Source organism: Haliotis rufescens, unplaced genomic scaffold, assembly GCF_023055435.1.
Source record: "Haliotis rufescens isolate VD_foot unplaced genomic scaffold, xgHalRufe1.0.p SCAF_17, whole genome shotgun sequence".
NCBI lineage: Eukaryota > Metazoa > Mollusca > Gastropoda > Lepetellida > Haliotidae > Haliotis > Haliotis rufescens.
This window is the reverse complement of record NW_025963857.1, coordinates 14,075,543-14,094,613: the sequence shown is the minus strand read 5'-3', so window position 1 is coordinate 14,094,613 and position 19,071 is coordinate 14,075,543. Positions and strand designations below refer to the sequence as shown.

The 19,071-nt window shown below is 40.8% G+C and overlaps 1 protein-coding gene across 11 annotated transcripts in view; it reads right to left on the bottom strand.

Annotated features, from left to right (window-relative positions):
• The window catches only part of LOC124140852 (FH1/FH2 domain-containing protein 3-like), a 164,400-nt gene that overhangs the window by 59,248 nt on the left and 86,081 nt on the right, over positions 1 to 19,071 (bottom strand). For all 11 annotated transcript variants that reach the window (XR_007221732.1, XM_046508642.2, XM_048397602.1 and 8 more), the window contains 3 exons: positions 15,900 to 16,603; positions 13,014 to 15,300; positions 49 to 173 (listed from right to left, as the gene is read on the bottom strand). Coding sequence is in view for 10 of the 11 variants with exons in the window: in XM_046508642.2 (XP_046364598.2) it covers positions 49 to 173; positions 13,014 to 15,300; positions 15,900 to 16,603 (3,116 nt within the window). In the remaining variant the exon portion in view is untranslated. The remainder of the gene's footprint in view (positions 1 to 48; positions 174 to 13,013; positions 15,301 to 15,899; positions 16,604 to 19,071) is intronic.

Sequence of the window (19,071 nt, the reverse complement as noted above, 5' to 3'; positions counted from 1 at the left end):
GTACCCATGAATATCAATAGTCATATATAATGGTATAGGAGTACTTACTGGTCTTGGAATCCATCTAGCTCCTCAGCCTGTTCATCAAGAGTGGATTCAGTATCCAGATAGGTTCCGTACTCTCCCTGGGACCCGCTGTGGTAGCGGTAGATCTGCAGCGCACAGTCTTCAAGCTGCACCACAACAAACACAGGCATTAAACATGGTACTAGAACAGCACTACCCTGTGTCCTACACAATATCACAGACACAGGGTACAAATACATGGCTGGGAGAGTGAAGGTCATGGTATCATAGTTTGGGGTAAAAACGGCATTGAAACTTTAACAGTGGACATCGAGTGTTAAGGTCTTGATCCAACATTAAAGGAGTGAGTGTGTTTGTAGTTTAACACAGGCATTAAACATGGTACTAGAACAGCACTACCCTGTGTCCTACACAATATCACAGACACAGGGTACAAATACATGGCTGGGACAGTCAAGGTCATGGGATCATTATAAGTTTGGGGTAAAAAAGGCATTGAAACTAACAGTGGACATCAAGTATTAAGGTCTTGATCAAACTTTAAAGGAGTGAGTGTGTTTGTAGTTTAACACAGACATTAAACATGGTACTAGTACAGCACTACCCTGAGACCTACACAATATCACAGACACAGGGTACAAATACATGGCTGGGAGAGTGAAGGTCATGGTATCATAGTTTGGGGTAAAAACGGCATTGAAACTAACAGTGGACATCAAGTATTAAGGTCTTGATCAAACTTTAAAGGACTGAGTGTGTTTGTAGTTTAACACCATTCTCAGTAATATTTCAGCGGCATGTATACATGGTACATGAGAGCAGCCTGTATAAATAACCAAGTCTGGACCAGACAATCCAGTGATTGATGTTGTGAGCAATGATCCATGTCGTTGAGGGTATGATGACACACCGTCAACAACTGAATTATTACCATCATTACAACTCACTGTCTCAAACCTTGGGACTCTTTGTTTAATCAGTAATGCCTTGAAATTTACCATGTTTATTTTGGATGTTTTTTGGAACTGTTTGCCAAGACACAATGCTGCCAAATATTTTGAGGAGGCCACCTTACAGGTCATGTAAAACCTGAGGTGGCCAAAACGAGTTATGAAGGTCCATCAAGCATTTTCTAATTATTAAAATTACAAAATTGAGTCTTATTATTCCCCATATTAACTTTTCTTTGAACATGTTGAATGCAGTGTACATCTTTAACAAAATAAAACATTATGTATTATATCTTGTACAAAAAAACCATCATGTACATGCTCTTTATCTGCATCTGATCACACTGAAACCTGAGGAAAAAGATATCACTTAAATCCACAAAAAGTATCCATTACAACAGGTTATCAGTTTTCTGAGCAAATTACCATGATATATTTGACACTTCGAACCAAAGATTTTAATCAGTATTCTCAGAGGTTATCTGTATAGTCAGGCATTCCACTCTGTTCCCCCAACCCCATATAAATTAAGTGATGCAAGCAAGTCTCCATGTTCACGGTGCAACCTGCACATGGACAACATGCTTTAATGGAGTGAGTCATCATTAATGTAGAACCCTGAACTTAAGCATGACGGGGATATTACACCTCCCCACCCACCCACACCCTTGCCTCCATCAGTTGCAAAATAGATGCTGCTGCTAGCCTCCTGATCATCATCACCAAGGATTAAAATATTTATTTTATTTTCTCTAGTCTTCTACAATGACCTGCAACAGAGTTAGGATTTACCTATTGGTAAAAGTGAAGGAAATGTCACTGGTCCTTCATGAAATTACTGGTCTCAGACTAATGTTAATTTCGAAAACTGTCAGCACCTATCCATTCCCTAGTTTAAGGCATGACCGTAAGCTATTCCTTTGCCCTCCACCATGTATGGGCATCATGAAGTCACAGTGAATTCCTTTCCCTCTCCAAGTCCAAGTCCTGGTGAAGATAATAAAAATATTCCTTTGCCCTCCCCAAATTCTAGTAATTAACAAGGTATTCCTTGGCAGTACCCATCATCTATTTACAATGAAACAATACCTTTGCCCTCCCTTTGCTCTTGTCATAAAAATGGCAAACTATATCCCTAATTTTATATTGCATCATATATCGTATTCTTCAACTCGCTTTGAATGTAACTCTGAGATATGTTACTGGTTATTTTACTATCCATTGTCGACAGGTTTTTATTTAATACAAAGATATTAATCACTATATGCATGACATGGCTGAAATACTGCCAGGATGACTATGAATACCAACCCACTCACTCACTCATCATGAAACTAATAACTTTACCATCCCACGGTTCTAGTTAATGAAACTATTCTTTTGCCCTCACAAGGTCAAGGCATGATGTCGCTATTACTAAGCCCACCCTCTACATCCAGGCATGATGTCGCTATTACTAAGCCCACCCTCTACATCCAGGCATGATGTCGCTATTACGAAGCCCACCCTCTACATCCAGGCACGACATCGCTATTACTATGTCCACCCTCTAGGTCTAGGCATGATGTCGCTATTACTATGCCCACCCTCTACATCCAGGCATGATGTCGCTATTACTAAGCCCACCCTCTACATCCAGGCACGATATCGCTATTACTATGTCCACCCTCTAGGTCTAGGCATGATGTCGCTATTACTATGCCCACCCTCTACATCCAGGCATGATGTCGCTATTACTATGTCCACCTACTACATTCAGGCATGATGTCGCTATTACTATGCCCACCCTCTACATCCAGGCATGATGTCACTATTACAATGCCCACCCTCTAGGTAGGGCATGATGTCGCTATTACTATGCCCACCCTCTAGATCTAGGCATGATGTCGCCATATAATGCCCACCCTCTAGATCTAGGCATGATGGCGCTATTACTACGTCCACCCTCTAGGTAGGGCATGATGTCGCCATTACTATGACCACCCTCAAGATCTAGGCACGATGGAGCTACTCCCTAAGTTATAGGCAAAGAGCTATCACTGAACATCAAAGATCTGATTCAGTGACCATCTGTGTGTCCTACAACTTAACTAGTACAAGTAGTTCCACTGCCCACAAGTGTGTAGCGGGTAAACCTTAAGGGAAACATGGATTTCACTTCACCTCCACTCACTGAGCTTTGGTCCATATAAACAAGCACCATTAACAGAAAATATTTAATAACTTTTAATAATGACCCTTGCAGGAACTTTCCAATGTGTCAATTTTTTAAGTTATTTAAAATAGTTCAGACTATAATTCATAATTTCACAATAATTAAATTCTCTCAATATCTTAATCACTATCATGAAGGCAGTATGAGGCAGACTTAAATACATTATCATGACACAGTAGTAATCAGCTGTCATGTTAGGAACATAAATAGAACTTGTCATCAGAAAATCATGTGTAACCCATCGTGACATAATTGCACAGCATACCTGGACATAATCATGATAATTACATGGTATACCTGTGCATAATTACACAACTTACCTGTACTGGTCACCAGTAAACACCTTGGGGCACATGCATGTGTAATGTCTTTAAGACACAGAACCAAAAGGGTAGATTATGAATATCTTGGGGGATACTTTTATGAAATTGTTTGCCTGGTCTTCACTACCAAAAAAAATCCACCCAAAATATTCACGATCCTAACTTTTTTGTTCTGTGTATGTATCAGCACTATTATGTCAAATATCTATTCAACATTCTTCAAAGATACAGAATCATTATCATGATGAAAACATCACCCACACATTATAATGCAAAAATATTGATATAATCTTTTCATATCTGTACTATTTCATGTATTTTTCACGTGATGAAACACAATGGCCTCAACATTCCTGAAGCAAACCCTTTCTGTTCCACATTGCTCTAACCAGCTGTTGATTAAAAGTAAACAGAGAGAGAACAGGAGATAATAGGTAATAGGTCTCCGATAACAGGTGTCCTGTGTCTTGGGGGTAAGGACATTATTGTGATAGTTCTGTCACTTGATACACTTTTGTTTTAGCTAACTTATCTCTACAGCTGAGTGCAGGTGCCCCCTCATTATACCACTGAGCCTGGAGGACATTGACCTTCTGCAGTATACAGTGTTCACATCTTCAGTTCTATTTCATGAGTCTCAACAATTACACATAAATTTCCCCAAACAACAATATTGTATACATCAGAAAATATCCAGGGAAATATTTAAAAAATGAGTGAGTGGGAGAGTGAGTTAGTGGGCGAGTTGGGTTTAATTCTGCTTAGTCAAACAATGAAATGTGGTACATGTCAACTTATCTCTGAAACTATGTGCATAAAATCAGATAAATGATCGATAGTGCTCCACTTTACAGAGCGCAATGTTTGTACATAGCTTAATGTTCATACACACTTCATAACAACTGAAAACATTGGCAAACAGTTTGATAGACCAGTTATTAAATTTGTCTTCCATTGCCATTGATACAGTTTACAGAGAACCACAACATAATCTTCTCTTTCAAAACTGGTGATGGTGACTAGGGGACAGGCTGACATTTAGTCCCAGAAATAATATTGTCTTATTTCCAAATATATATCTACAAAATAAAAAACCCCATAAAACCCAAATTGAACCAAGACAATCCTTAATTGCCTAGAGACTTGCCACATAATTCTAGACTTTAGTTGGACTCCTTTTAAAATTTATTCTCTAGGGTCTGGGAGACAGACTAGGTATGGGAAAATGTGAGCCCAGTAAGATACATGTATAACCGCCAATCCAAATATTGTACAAATAAATGTATTGCGACTGTAATCATGGTCACTGGTTCTCTACAGTAGACGATGGTGTACTGCATGAGTTTCCATAATTTTATCAGTTGTAGATACTGAATTATATGTTCTACAGCTACAGACAAAAAAATACAGTTTTATAATGAGGTTGTGGTATGATGAGGCTGTCATGGTATAAAGAGGACACTGTGGAATGATTAGGATGCAGTGTATCAGCTGATTACTGTCTATATCAGTTACAGTAAACTACGGTTATAACGAACTCAAAGGGACTACTATTTTTAGTTCGTTATAACCGTAGTTCGTTATAAGCATATATACAACATAACTACAGCAAATAGTCGGGACTTAAAGTTAGTTCGTTATATCCGTCAGTTCGTTATAAGCGTGTTCGTTATAACCGTAGTTTACTGTATTTCCTGATGATGCTCTTCCTAAACCAACTGGACAATTAAAGGAAATCTTACGTGACAGTTTGACCTGGTACATGTCATGGAGTTGAACCCAGTGCAGGCCGGTGTCAGCAATACACAACCACATCTACTGACCTAGTGTCTCTTAGTCTTAGACAAGTGTTGAGAATACTACTCATATTACCTCTTCCATATAATCAGTTAAATTTATCTAATTTTCTACAAATCATACAACCCTTATAACATGTACATCAATTTACTTCGCATAACTTGAGGGAAAATAGTTAGTCAAAAAGCAAATACTATCAGCCAAACCACGATCACTTATGCAAATTTCACAATCGTTAAAAGTAAAAGTTATTCATCATAAAAAATGAAACAGTTGAATGTAATAGGTGACTATTGAAAAGTTGTAAGGACTTGTTTTATTGTGTAAATGTTTTTCAATGAAATGTGATAATGTTACCTAGCAACTGGTACACGGACTGTGGACTATCTGCATTCAACACAGGGTTTCTATACCTACACAATACAATGAGCACAAATACATGTCAATCTGTCATACAGGCAGATCGATATCACCACAAAACAGGAGTCAAAGGTAGTTGTCTTTCTAACCAGGTGTAACTATGAATATTCTTAGTCTAATAATTAATTAATGATCATCAAATTACAGAATTAATCAAAATTTAATAAGAAAATTAAACAAATTCCAGTGACAATTAATATTATCAATATTATATTACCTGAGCAGTGAGTTATTGAAAATGAACAGAAATTGCATTCAGAGATGTTACTGTAACACTTTGTTAAACCATGCTACTACACCTGAAATTATCTTTATAATAAAGCACCAACTGTTTCCTGAATGTAGAACCAGAGACCATATCTACTTTATGGTCTCTGGTAGAAGTTATTTAGTGACGGATAAAGTCACAGTACACCTTTTCTACACTTGAATCATTTCTAGGTCACACAGGTAAGTATATGCTAATTAGCGCTATCTCTTTAATAAAGGCGTGGGTGGGTATACAGAAGCTTGTTTACTCAATATGCTATCTACCGCGAATATATGTGACACCTGTCAAACAGTTACCACGACACATGTCGAATGTATTTATGTATACGGCCACACCTGATTGACATACAGGTGAACCATAGCGTTCGTCACTACGTGTCGTGTCTGATTCTAAATTTTCAAGTTATAAATATTGAACTGTAAACAATTTCAAGTGAGACAACCACATAAATCCAAGCGTCCACATCACAACAATCTGTGGGGCAACACGCTTTGTTTACACCTGGTCGGCACCTTTGAAGTCTGGTTTAGAGTAATCAACGGTCGCTACTTACCTTGTGCGGCGCATTCAGAATTCTATGTATCGTAGCCAACTGGTTGATAATAGGAACTGTTTCATGGAATGCATGGGTAGGTGGTCTTGTTGGCTCGGGATAATTTGTATTTGAAAACGGGTCCCTGTCATCTAGATACTGTACGCGACAGGTAAAAGTCGCCATCATGGATTCGATTTCTCCCTCCGAACTTGGTTGACCTCTGACCTAATGTATTCCTGCGCTTCACTCGCCATTTCGTCAACACAGTGGCATAGCGGTTGTGGTGGGTTTTTTCAAACGACACATAACGTACGCGATCCGATTTTTTTGTATCCTCTCAGCTATGAATGCTATTTCTGTCCGTTATATCCAAAGCAGGTCGGCTTCCGATATCGAGTTACCAGATACTAGGGTGGAAAAAATATTAGCGATAATTCCGTGATAGGATTTGCTCTACCGAAGGACTGTCCCGATATACCATTCACAGATTCACAGCGGGCTAGCCAATGATGAGTCAAAGCACTGCGGAAGTAACGTGTGGGCGTGGCACACGCGGGCGTCGAGTCAACTCATTTGAATACCTTGATATAATAGCACCTCGCGTATGACTGGAGGGTAAATACTAAATAGACCCACGGTATTTACACTTTCCATACCAGCGTCGACACGTCATGGAGTTTGTTTTGTCAATATATTCTTTTAATTGGATACGAAAGTGTAATGACTAAACATTAACATTAACACGGACTCGTATTCGAGGGAGCGTTTCTTATCTTTTTGTGGGATCTGGGTTTAATATCTGGTTCAGCCAACATAATTACAAGTAAAACAGCGCTGTTATACATAACTGACATTATTTTTTAAATACATTTCAGGTTCTCACGATCTTAACCTTCGCCAGCCCATCACGAATGACAACGTTTCGGGATTACACGTAAATTAATCAGTTTGGGGTTGTAAAACATTAAAACAAGCTTTTTTTATTTTAACCCCTTTAAAAACAGGAACCTCTACCGATAGGCAACTTATATTCGATGACAAGGCATATTTTACAAGCATCCTTGAGAATATTTGTCATGGGAAAATTTGATCGTGTAAAATACGAAATCTGTTTCTAAATTGTATTAACTGAACTATTGTGGATGCGTTTAGAGGACGCACTGGTACTTGTTGCAGCTTGAACCCTACTCATAAATCAAATGCGTAAATGCCATGATTCGGTAGCTTAACGACCCCAAAGTAATACATTCATGCTTTCAGAAGTCAGTGGTGTTAGGGTAACGACCATCATAAATCATACCGTGTCACAGAGCTATGAAAATAAGAACTGTTTCCGTCACCGATATTTATACAGCCAACAGAGCTAGTATCTGCAGCTATGCCATCGGAATGTAATGATTTATAAGGGGGTCGAGTTGTCGATACACTTTATCAATCTACCGACGTGCATTTGCGGAGCTCCGACCAGGATCAGGCTGTTTGTACTGTTCTTGTAAGATCTCAGATCACTGGCGAATTTGAATAGGGGTTGACAAGAGCAGGGATAAGATAACTGATCTCGGCAATACGAACCAAAGCCTCAATGATGTAGTTTAGGAATTCGGGGTTCCACATCTAAGCATAATTTCTTGCACGATTAACCTGTTTGGTAGCCCAGTGGTTAGTGCGTTCGCTCGTGGGTCGACGACCGGGTTGAATCACACTTAATATATTATGGAGAGCAAACTCTACATAAATCTCTACCCCGCGAAGATCCAGGTTAGACTTTATCTTCAGCAACCAGGCAACCCATGCTTGTCGCAAGAACCGAGTAACGGGATCGGGTGGTCAGGCGCGCTGACTTGGTTGGCATTTTATCGTATCCCAATTGTGTGGATCGATGCTTATGATGTCAATCAGTGGATTGTCTGATCCAGCCTCGATTATTTACAGACCGCCGTCATATAGCTCGGATATTGCTGGGTGCGGCGTTAAACAACAACAAATAAACTACATACATCACTCGCAATGGTGGGGTAGCCTAGCGGCTAAAGAGTTGATTAGTCACGACCGGGTTCGATCCTACATGGGTTCGAACCCGTTCTTGGTGTCCCCTGTCGTGACTTTGCTTGAATATTGCTATAAGCGACGAAAACCCAACTCACTAACAGAAACAGTTACTTTCTCATTTACAAGAACATGTACAATTCAAATATAGATGGTAACTAACAAATGATTCAACGGGCGTCTCTTTGAGATACACCCGTGTTACAATTTGCACAACGGCCGTGTGTGTCGCTGTAGTTAGTGCTTTGCGATCGCAGACCCTGCACTGTTTGTTTGCCCGCAATCAAATCAAAATGAATTTACTTTTCTTTTTTATCAAGTAACAAGGTGGGGCCCGAACGTGACTTAGTCTCAGCCTGAGAGTGAAAGCTCCAGCACGCGCATTAATCTCTATCACAACATTAGACTGTTGCTAGAATTCTAAATCGGAACTATTTTTGGAACTTGATTTACGGTATTGACTTTACGCAGCATACTACAAAGTTTGTTTGTTTCTAGATATAAATAGTTTTCGTCATGTGATATTAAGATTGTATGTGTTTCGATACACCCTGCAGATTATCTTGAAGTTTAAATAATCTCAAAAAATTATAATTAGATAGTAGGACATTACAAACTACATTTAAATTGACATCCTGATTTTCATCTTAAAGACTTTTTTTAAGAACCAAAAGATGGGTTATCTTCGATCAATTATATTCATAGATTTGCCCAGATCAATTTTACTCCTTAAGGCCATATCAAATTCTTTTTTGAGATAAAGGAATATCTTTGAACAGATGTCAAATACAATGAAAAAGAATAATGTCAAATTGACAATAATAATAACAACAACAACAATAATAATAATAATTCAATAAAATATTTTGCATATGGATGTTTTATGATGAGGCGACTTATCTTCATTTCCTTAAGAAAGACTCGATGAAAGTCACGATCATGTGACAGGCAGGAGCTTTAGGACTATCTGAATTATTCGACAGTTTGAAAAAATGCTTTAAATACTTTTCATTTTATAAATATTTCACGGCCGATAAATTCATTTTTCAATCATTAAGGTATGTCGGACGAATGCACCAGAAGGAAAAAAGATTTCTATCAAGTAAGGATAAGATTTATGGATGAACAACTACTTTATTACAGTTAAGAGCGACGTTTCGGTGTAGGTTCTAAGACCGTTATCAAGCAAGTCCGTTATCAATCAAGCACTTGCTTGATAACGGTGTTAGAACCTACACCGAAACGTCGCTCTTAACTGTTGTTTATCCATAAATCATATCATTACTTAATACTCCAACTTCTCAATGCCTATCAAACAAACTATTTCTATGATAAATTAAAAATACGAAAACAAATGTACACCTTATATGATTTTAAATCGTGTTAGGATCCTAAAGGAACGAAACATTCTTAACGTATAACGATGTCAATCACTATGTCCTCTATTATACAGTATAGCCGTGTGTGACGGGTTGGGACCAACAGGTGTTATTGTTTGGACACCAGAGGAAGAATTCTCTCACGTCAGCTGTATTGGCAGGTGGTTGGGTCAACTGCAAGGAGGCACATGACCAAGTAAATAGTAAACACAACCGCTGGCATTTCCAGTCTCACCAGGCCTCACCGGGACAGGAAACGTAATTACAATAGTATGTTTATGCATGCCAAAGGAATCTTGTCAATATGGCGCATGAAAGGCCTTGCAATTAGCCAGCGACAGATAGCAACAATACACGTTATTACTGTTATAATGACCTTTATTGTCCTAGCTTTGGTAGGTGTCTCGTTTAATTAGTGTAAATATTATGAAAATGGAGCGCAACTGATTGCCACTGTTATGGTTTAGGAATGGCAAGGGTGATACGAGTTACTTCCCTTGGACCAGTATTGTCCCAAGTTCCTGAGACAAAAACCGATGTTCCATAAAGCCATACGGGAATCCTTGTAAAAAATATTTGAACGTTATTTTTAAAAGAAACGTATTAGCTTTTTAAAACCACTGAATGGCATTTAAAAATTCTACATAATCAACTGTAACAGACCGTCTACATTCTTCAATGCGATACTGGCTTTACTGGCATTTTATAATTTACGGGCGCTTCAACCAATTATGAAATTGCGTTCTTAACACGTTCACTCAACATATCCTTGTTGCAACAGAGTTAGAGACACGAGCAAATATCATGGTTTATTTTTAAAAAAACTCGTCGTTACTATTGGTTATTGTGTGAACTGGCAACCATGACTAGAACCACACTTAAACCAAATGTTGTTGAAGATTAACGTTAGATTGCTTCATACATTGCTGTTCAAACGTATCAACGGGCTCCTTTGCTATTTGTTATGCACTGTTTCTGATTCGTGCAACTCAAGTTTACAAACACAAATACTTGTTTACTAGTTAAACGGAAGTTTTCTATTTTCTTTACAACTGTCGTTGTTTTCATGAGGCTTAAGCTTCTGTGATTTTCAACAAAACTACACCCTGGCCTTGAATAGACTCACAATAAACTATGCCCTTTGAAACTTTTTAATTTGTTCATAATGACTACCTGATTTTATATTTAACTATCATCCTGACACTATTATTTCTAAGAATTTGTAAAATAGTAATATCCATCATGCAAAAACTCAAACTAAATTAGCACGTCTATGAAACAAATTCAGGAGAACGCCTATATGCACCCCAAACATTATTAAATATTTCCTAAAGATGGATATCGATATTGACGTAACGGTGCTGACACATGCAGAGATTTAAAGAAAAACGACTATAAATACGTCCACAAACACAGTGTCTTACCATGAGTACGCTATCCGCCCAGTAGCTTCCCATGGCGCGTAGACTGTCATCACTGGGGACATGCGACGCGCTATACTGATGGTTCTATAGTCTCACATTACCCTGGCTATTATCCCCTATGTCAGATAGACGCGCATTCTGTCAAATGTCAAGCCCATTTTCAAATATCAAAGATTAAAGGGTCGACCAACTTTGACCAGAAATATGACGAGTTTTGATTGCTTCATGCCCCGGCTTGTCGACCACAGTCGGCGTCCAAATTTCACGGACCGCAAAGCGTGAGTACATTTGTGGTAATTTGTCTGGGTATTTGATGATTTAGGGCATATATTTATGAGACTGCTGAAGAGCCAGCGCATTTCACACCGATTGTATTAAAGCATGTGTTTTAGCCATATGCATTCAGAGGAACAACGAGGAATTTAGTTGTACTTTCTGAACTTTGATGAAATCGTTGCACAACTAACGCAACTTAATTCCTCCATCAACACGCATTCTACAATAAATTACTATAGGATTTTCCGGTAAATGTCTTTACTTTGAACTCTTTTCATCGTCCCAACACCTATTCCATCTTAAAGTTTTTGAATACAATACATTCAACGATATACCTTTTTCTACTCATTAACCAAAAATTGGCTCCGCACCCGGACCTACTGTGCGACCAGTGGATGCAGCATCCTGTTGCAGGTGAAGAGACAATGTCTTTGAATGTCCAAATGTTGGTCAGTAGAGATTGCATGACTACATACCCTTTTAAAGTTCGTACCCTTTTAAAGTTTTCCAAAGGGCGAGATATGATGGAGGCCTACTAAAGTTAACCAATTTCAAAGTTTGGGAAAATTAGTTATACTGAAGTGTTATACTGTGAATAATAGTAAAGTTTTTACTTCGAACAACTTGCCAGAAACGACCAATTGTTTTAACCTTCTGGGAAATAAATTGTCAGCAGATCAGTGACCCAAGATGAATTGTCACCAAATGTCTGTATCAGAGAGGCCGGCGGGGTAGTCAGTTAGTCAGTCAGTCACAGACGCTGGTGGGGCATTCACTCACTCACTCACTCACTCACTCACTCAAGCACTCACTCATACCTACATCTCCCAAGAAAGTTTCACGGGTCAACGACTTACTCGTGTTAAAATTGACAAAGGGTTCATAACTTTGATATTGGCTTTAGGTTGTAATAACTATGCCCATGTTGACGTCCAAAACATGGAATCTGGCATCATGATGTCCGATCCCCTTGTCATAGCTCGTTCTTTTCGGCCCGTAATAATCTCACACATTGCTGGTCCGTTGTGCTGCGGATAGTACAAAGTCACTCACCTTTGTTGTAATCATTGTGGGTTTCCATGAACTTCTCCATAAGAATACAAAGGTTTAGTTGCATATCTAAGTACAGTGAACTCGGCTAATCTCAAAGTCGTTGGGACTGATGACAGACGTTTGAAAAGGAGTGATTATTTGAGTAAATACGTACTGTTCGGGCGTTCATTGATGAAATCTTTTGAAATAAACCGACTTGGAGATAACACGAGCCTGCTGTTGTGAGTTTTGAGAGATTATAAAAGCATGAATTGCGCGATGGAACATTTATGGAACAGGAAACAACGATGTGCCTACCTTCTTAACGTCAACTCCGAGGTGTTCCAACATGTCTGAGGCGGAGTTGTATCCTTTGAAGTTTCTGTCATCTTCGTCAGATGCTCCCGGAATCTTGATGATGCGGGGTGCCGGTGGCTTCTCACAGAGACTCAGGAAGTCTGCTATGGCTACCAGGCCCTTCTTCTGAGTCAAGATCTGCGCCATTTGCTTAGCTGTTGCTGAAGGAGGACCACGGGTTTTAGGGGGTGCTGCCTGTTGGGGAGACCGTTCAGCCTGAATGCGTTCATCTTCGATGTCGATGAGCTTGTCATCATGAGACTTTGACGCCCGCATCTTGGATCCAGAGGATCGACCATCTTGCTGAGCTTCAAAGGAGTAGCTGTTTGGCCTACGCTTCGTGAACGGATCATCCTCGTATCCTGTTGGCGAGAGTGGAGAAGGTTGCAGAGGGTGGTGTGATGTTCTTGGTACTGGAGAATCCATGATGTCCGCCTGTCGTCGCCTCTCGTCGTCGTCCAGGAGACTATCAATGTCTTGTACCGCGCTGATGTAGCCAGATCGGGCCCCCTTGTAAGGTTTCTTCTGACCATCCGGAGAAGACTTCGATTTGCCCATTTCCGACTCAGGGCTGTGTGGCACAATGTCAGGGAGAGTTCCCTGACTCGTCATAGAGGCGATCGAATGTTGAGACACAGAATTTGACATTCGCTGCAAATTGGGGTCATCAAAGCCCGAACCACTGCTCATCTTGGACAGGCTTTCATTAGACACGGCAAGATGGTTTGGTCTCATTCTGTCATAAGGAGACAAGTATTGCTCCACCGATTGTTGTCGAGCAAGTTGAGCGTGTCTACCTCTGTCCTCCAACATATCCTCGCGTGAGCTTTGTCTGCTTGATCTGTTAGACTTGGAGGACCGGCCGAAGATTCCTCTGTTCGGAGATTCCTCTCTGTTGAATCCAAACTGAGATCCCGCACTATCACTTGCATGGCCGTGTGCATGACTGCCGTCAGTCTCCCACTTCTCCCTTCTAGACTTTCGTCTGTCGTCAAGGATGCTCTCCTTTGAACTGTCTCTCTTCAGTCTGTTTTCAGTAGTTTCTGAAGAACTACCAGATCTCCTCTGCAATCCGTAGTTGTCATTGCGGATATGGCCTCGTCTGTCTTCTCCTTCAAATACTTCATTGTCGCGGTACTTATCAGGCTTCTGCAGACTCGACTTGTTTAGATTCGACTTTCTGAAGTCCTTGTTAGGCATGTGTCCTTGGTATTCATCATCGTCAAGGATACTGTCGTTAGATCCTCCCCTGGAGAGGTTCTTCCTTTGTCTTCGTTTCTGACGAGATGGAGAACCATCTCTCGAGTAGGGAACCTCAGAATCGTCAATCATGGCTCTCATCGAGTCCTGGTGGCCATATTGTCTGTCGTTCCTGTTGAAATTACTCTCAGCGCCCACCCCAGGGTGTCTTCGCATATCATTAGGAGCACCATCAGGTTCTGTGTAGTATGCACTCGATGGCGAAGGCAGATTCTGCTTCCACTGATGAACCTTCTCAATACTTTCCCTTAGGGACAGGTTCTCTGGAGTTAGAGGAGGCTGATCGCAGTCAAGAAGTTCCTTGCTTGAATGCCTCTTCCTCCTTGGTTTGTCATCCAGTATGTCCTCTCTCGAGGACGATCTACTAGGAGGCTTGTGTCGGGAATGACGATCATCAGCAGCACTGTTATAATCTGTATTTGGAGTGCTTGTTCGTGGTTCACGCCTCCTGCCCTTTCTGCTGCTTCTGTCATCTTCATCTTCCACCCCGATAGATTCAGCATCGGGTTCTTCCCTCCTGGATGTTCGTGGAACTTCACCATAAACAGCTTGACGCCAAGATTTCTCAGATGGTGGATCTTGAACCTCATCCCTATAATAGGACTTCTTTGGAGTCGGATCATACGTTGATTTTTTTGGGGTGTAACTTGTCCCTGGAAGAAACTTTTCGCGATATTTATAGAAGGTTTCTCCTGGACCCAATCCTGATCCCCCACCTCCCCCGCCGCTGCCAACGCTACTTCTGTATCCTCCTCCTCCTCCACCTAATCCGCGGGACCTCTTGGTGTTCTGCTGGTCCATATTTGTCTGTGTTGCACAGTCGACTGTGTTGGGGTGGTCCGTCTTGCTCTGTCTGCCTCTTCGAGTCTCCCTCACAGGACATTTGATCCTCTTGGTTCGAGAAGGAGCATCCTTTTTGGGCTCCTTGGCTTCCTTTTTATGTATTTCCCCTTCTGGCATTGGCGAAGTACCCCTGCATATCATGTATCTGCAACAATTACAATACAGGTCCCCATATCATTTGAATGATTTAAATGTTCTCGAAAAAATGGTTCCTATATAAGAATCACATCCTAATGAACAAATATTTATTCACATTTTCAAATTGGTTCACATTAATGTGAAATTGTTTTATTTAATCAACGACACTGATTTTTTTTGTTTAACGCCGCACTCAGCAATATTCCAGCTATATGACGGCGGTCTGTTAATAATCGAGTCTGGACCAGACATTCCAGTGATTGATATCATGAGCATCGATCCACGTAATTGGGATCCCGTTAGTCGCCTCTTACGACAAGCATAGTCGCCTTTTACGGCAAGCATGGGTTGCTGAAGACCTATCCTACCCCGGATCCTCACGGGTCCACTGATTTTGTAAAGTTGACAGATGCGCGTCTCTACTTAATAAATGTCAGATATTACATACTTTAGGCTACAGATGATTAATAATAGTAGCCATTATGGTTGGCCAGGTTATGATAGCAAACTACTCCCCAACCTCATACAACACACATATTCTTACCACCAACCATTTACATTTGTAAAAGCTTCATCAAAGCCCTGCATTTCAACGAGTTGATTTACCTGACTGACTGGTTGGCCTTCTCAGCCTCGGGAGCACTGTCATCCGAATCTGACACTGAGGACTCTCTAGGCCGCCTCTTGGGCACATACGCCGACTGTTTCGAGGGTTTGCTGGCCTGCTTGCTTGTCGGTTTGGTGTCTGCGGAAGGACGACTTTGAGTGTCGTTGCCTCGGGAAGACTGTCGCTCATACCGCCGTGTCACAGGCGACGCGTCCGACCCACTCTTGTACGAATACGTAGAGTAGGGAGAAGCACTGCTGCTATAGTCATACCTGGACGACTTTGTACTGACGGGAGACGTCTCCCGGCTACCGGCGCCGTAACTCTTACTAGAGCGTGTTGAAGCTCTGTCCCAGGACCCGTAGGAACGAGGGTTGCTGCCGCCATAGTCCGACAAATAGCCACTTCTAGTGGAGTGACGATCAAGTGAGGGGTACCGATCCCTGCTGCTCGTGCTGCGATCTACGGACGGGTAACGGTCACCACCATATGAATATTTGGGTTCCATGTTCGAAAACTTGTTTACTTTGTCCGTCACAGATACTGGCGAGCTGTATTTGGGAGGTTCATAGCTGTAGCTTCTGTTTGGGGGTTGGTAGGCATTTCCTCCTCTGTAACCGGAAGTTCCTCCGTACCCAGTGTTGCCGTATGATTGAGGCGTGTAGCTCCGACCGCTACCTTTACTTGTGCCCATATCATACAGCTGCAACAGAAACAAAAACACTGAGGATAGGCGCAGAAATAGGACTTTTAATGTATGTTTCCTTTACCTATACTACTCATCTTTTGATAGGGTTAATCAGATATGTCATTCTATGTAAATATACACTTGACATATGAAAATAATTTTTGTGTATCATGGGGAAATAAAACTATCCCTGTCTAATGTGGAGTAGTACAATCTATGGCTACAAATAAAAGACATCTAAACAATTACGAAAAGAAATACACTTTACGCAGTACCAAAAAGCCGTCAATAAAAGAGAACATACATTGAAAGCAAGCACATATATCAATTGTGCGTGAGATACGTTTAACGCTGCCTTGAACAGTATGTCAGTTATACCAGGGCGTGTCAGCCTAATGTGGGAGGAAAGCCCCTTTAAGTCGTTTACCACTTCGGCAAAACTCACGAGCACGTGTATGGTGCTGGCAAACCTAGAAACATGATCGGGTCGAATCGGGATTCGAACCAACTTGTTCAAAGAAAAATAAAGATGTATTGAAATAGATGCGACAGTGTGTAAAATCGGATCGGTATGTTGTGAACTAATTTAAAGGCACCATTGCTGGGATCAACTTCTGTTTAAGCGCATGGACCAGTGGTTTCTGGAGTTATACGAGATGTAATCATTCAAGACGGATGTATACACCGAACAAGGGACAACACCCAACACGAACATTCTACATTCGACTTGCTTTTCATATTATACCTTTCAGAACAGTGTTTTGTGTGATATGATTGTGCTCCTTTGGACTTTGGACATTTATGGTGCTGATGTGTGCATATAGTACACCATATTACAGCAAGACTCAGTTCACAATGATTGGCTTTGTCTGTAAAGCCTATATTTGCTCATCAAGATATCTCAATAAAATGTAGGTTAGCATGTCAAGTACTTGCAAGGACAAAGAGGATGACTCCGAAATAAACTTTGTTATATCTGCCAACAGGTTCACCTCAAGCATGTGTGCCAGTAAATTCAAGTGTCTTTGCCAATCTAAACAGCCTCCGCTCATGTACTGGTGGCAGCGGCATGCACGCCATCAGCTGCATCTGATTGTACACCGTAGACACCTCAAGGACCATCCGATGCAAATGTCTAAGGAAGAACCAGATCAGGTTTAGCCTTCTCAATGTGATGAATTGCTGGGTACATTGGGCTTAATGAACACTACTTATAATATATGGGTCGGTGGCATAGCCTTGTGGTTAAGCCACGCGTTCGTCCCACAGAAGACCCGCGTTCGATTCCCAACATGGTTATAAAGCCCCGTGTATCACACGTCATGTTGCTGGAATATTGCTAAAAGCGGTGTAATACCACACCGATCTCACTTAGACAATAATGTTGTTAATATGTTATATCCTAGTGAAGATATAATCAGGCAGACAGGTGTGCATTTTCTATATTTTTTAAAGTAAATATTTATTGAACTAATTGAAAAATGGCTATTTATACAATCATTTATTCCCTATTCACTGGTGTGGATTAGTTGTGTTTTACGCCGCTTTGAACAGTACTTCATGCACAGTATGGTGCTGACAAACAAAGGATCATGACCATCGCATCCTGGTACGATTGAGGGAAACAACTCTGATCAACGAGGTGGCCCTACATTTTTCAGTATTAATGATAGATTAAACTGATGTGGCAGTGATATAGTTGAAATACGCAAATCTAAGGTTCACCTACCGATGTCACAAATAAAAATTAATTATTCTTTCTGTCTTACTCCATCGTCGGCCTAAACGTCTATTTGTAACCTGTGTCATTTAAAACGTAGCCCAAACCATGATACGACGAATCTCACATCATGTATTTACCACGAAACGTCTTGAAACGTCTTGAAATAACCATCCATAAATAAACTCTAATAGGTTTCCAGCTAATGTCTTTTAGGGGGGCACGGGTGGCCCAGTCGTCTAAGGTGCCGCAATTCGCTGTGCAGAGTTGCGTCCCTTGGGCACGCCAGAAACCTATGATTGTGGGTTCGAATCCCGGTTCGCCCCGATTATGTTTCTAGGTTTGTCAGCACCATACCCGTGCTCATGGGTTTCACTTAAGTGGTAAACGTCTAAGACCTGCATCACTTGGGGCTTTCCTCCCACATTAAGCTGACACGTCGTGGAAAACTGTTAAAAGCGGCGTTAAACACAACTGACTCACTCACTAATGTATTTGAGACACTACTTTTAAACTGAAAGTAATTCACCTCATGACCCTTTTGAGCACGCACGTGTAGAGAAGAGCGTTCAAAGGAACCTCAGCCGAAAACTTTTTACTGGATCTCACATAAACGTGTAAGCGTGGAAATTTGCTTAATCTCCAATTTCCAAGAGAATAGATTATCTAGACAGGCAGTATCGCCTTCATATCAGATTTGCCTGATATTGCGGCAGTGGAAGAAATACATCATTTTTAGAAGAAGTGTCATTTCAGATTATTT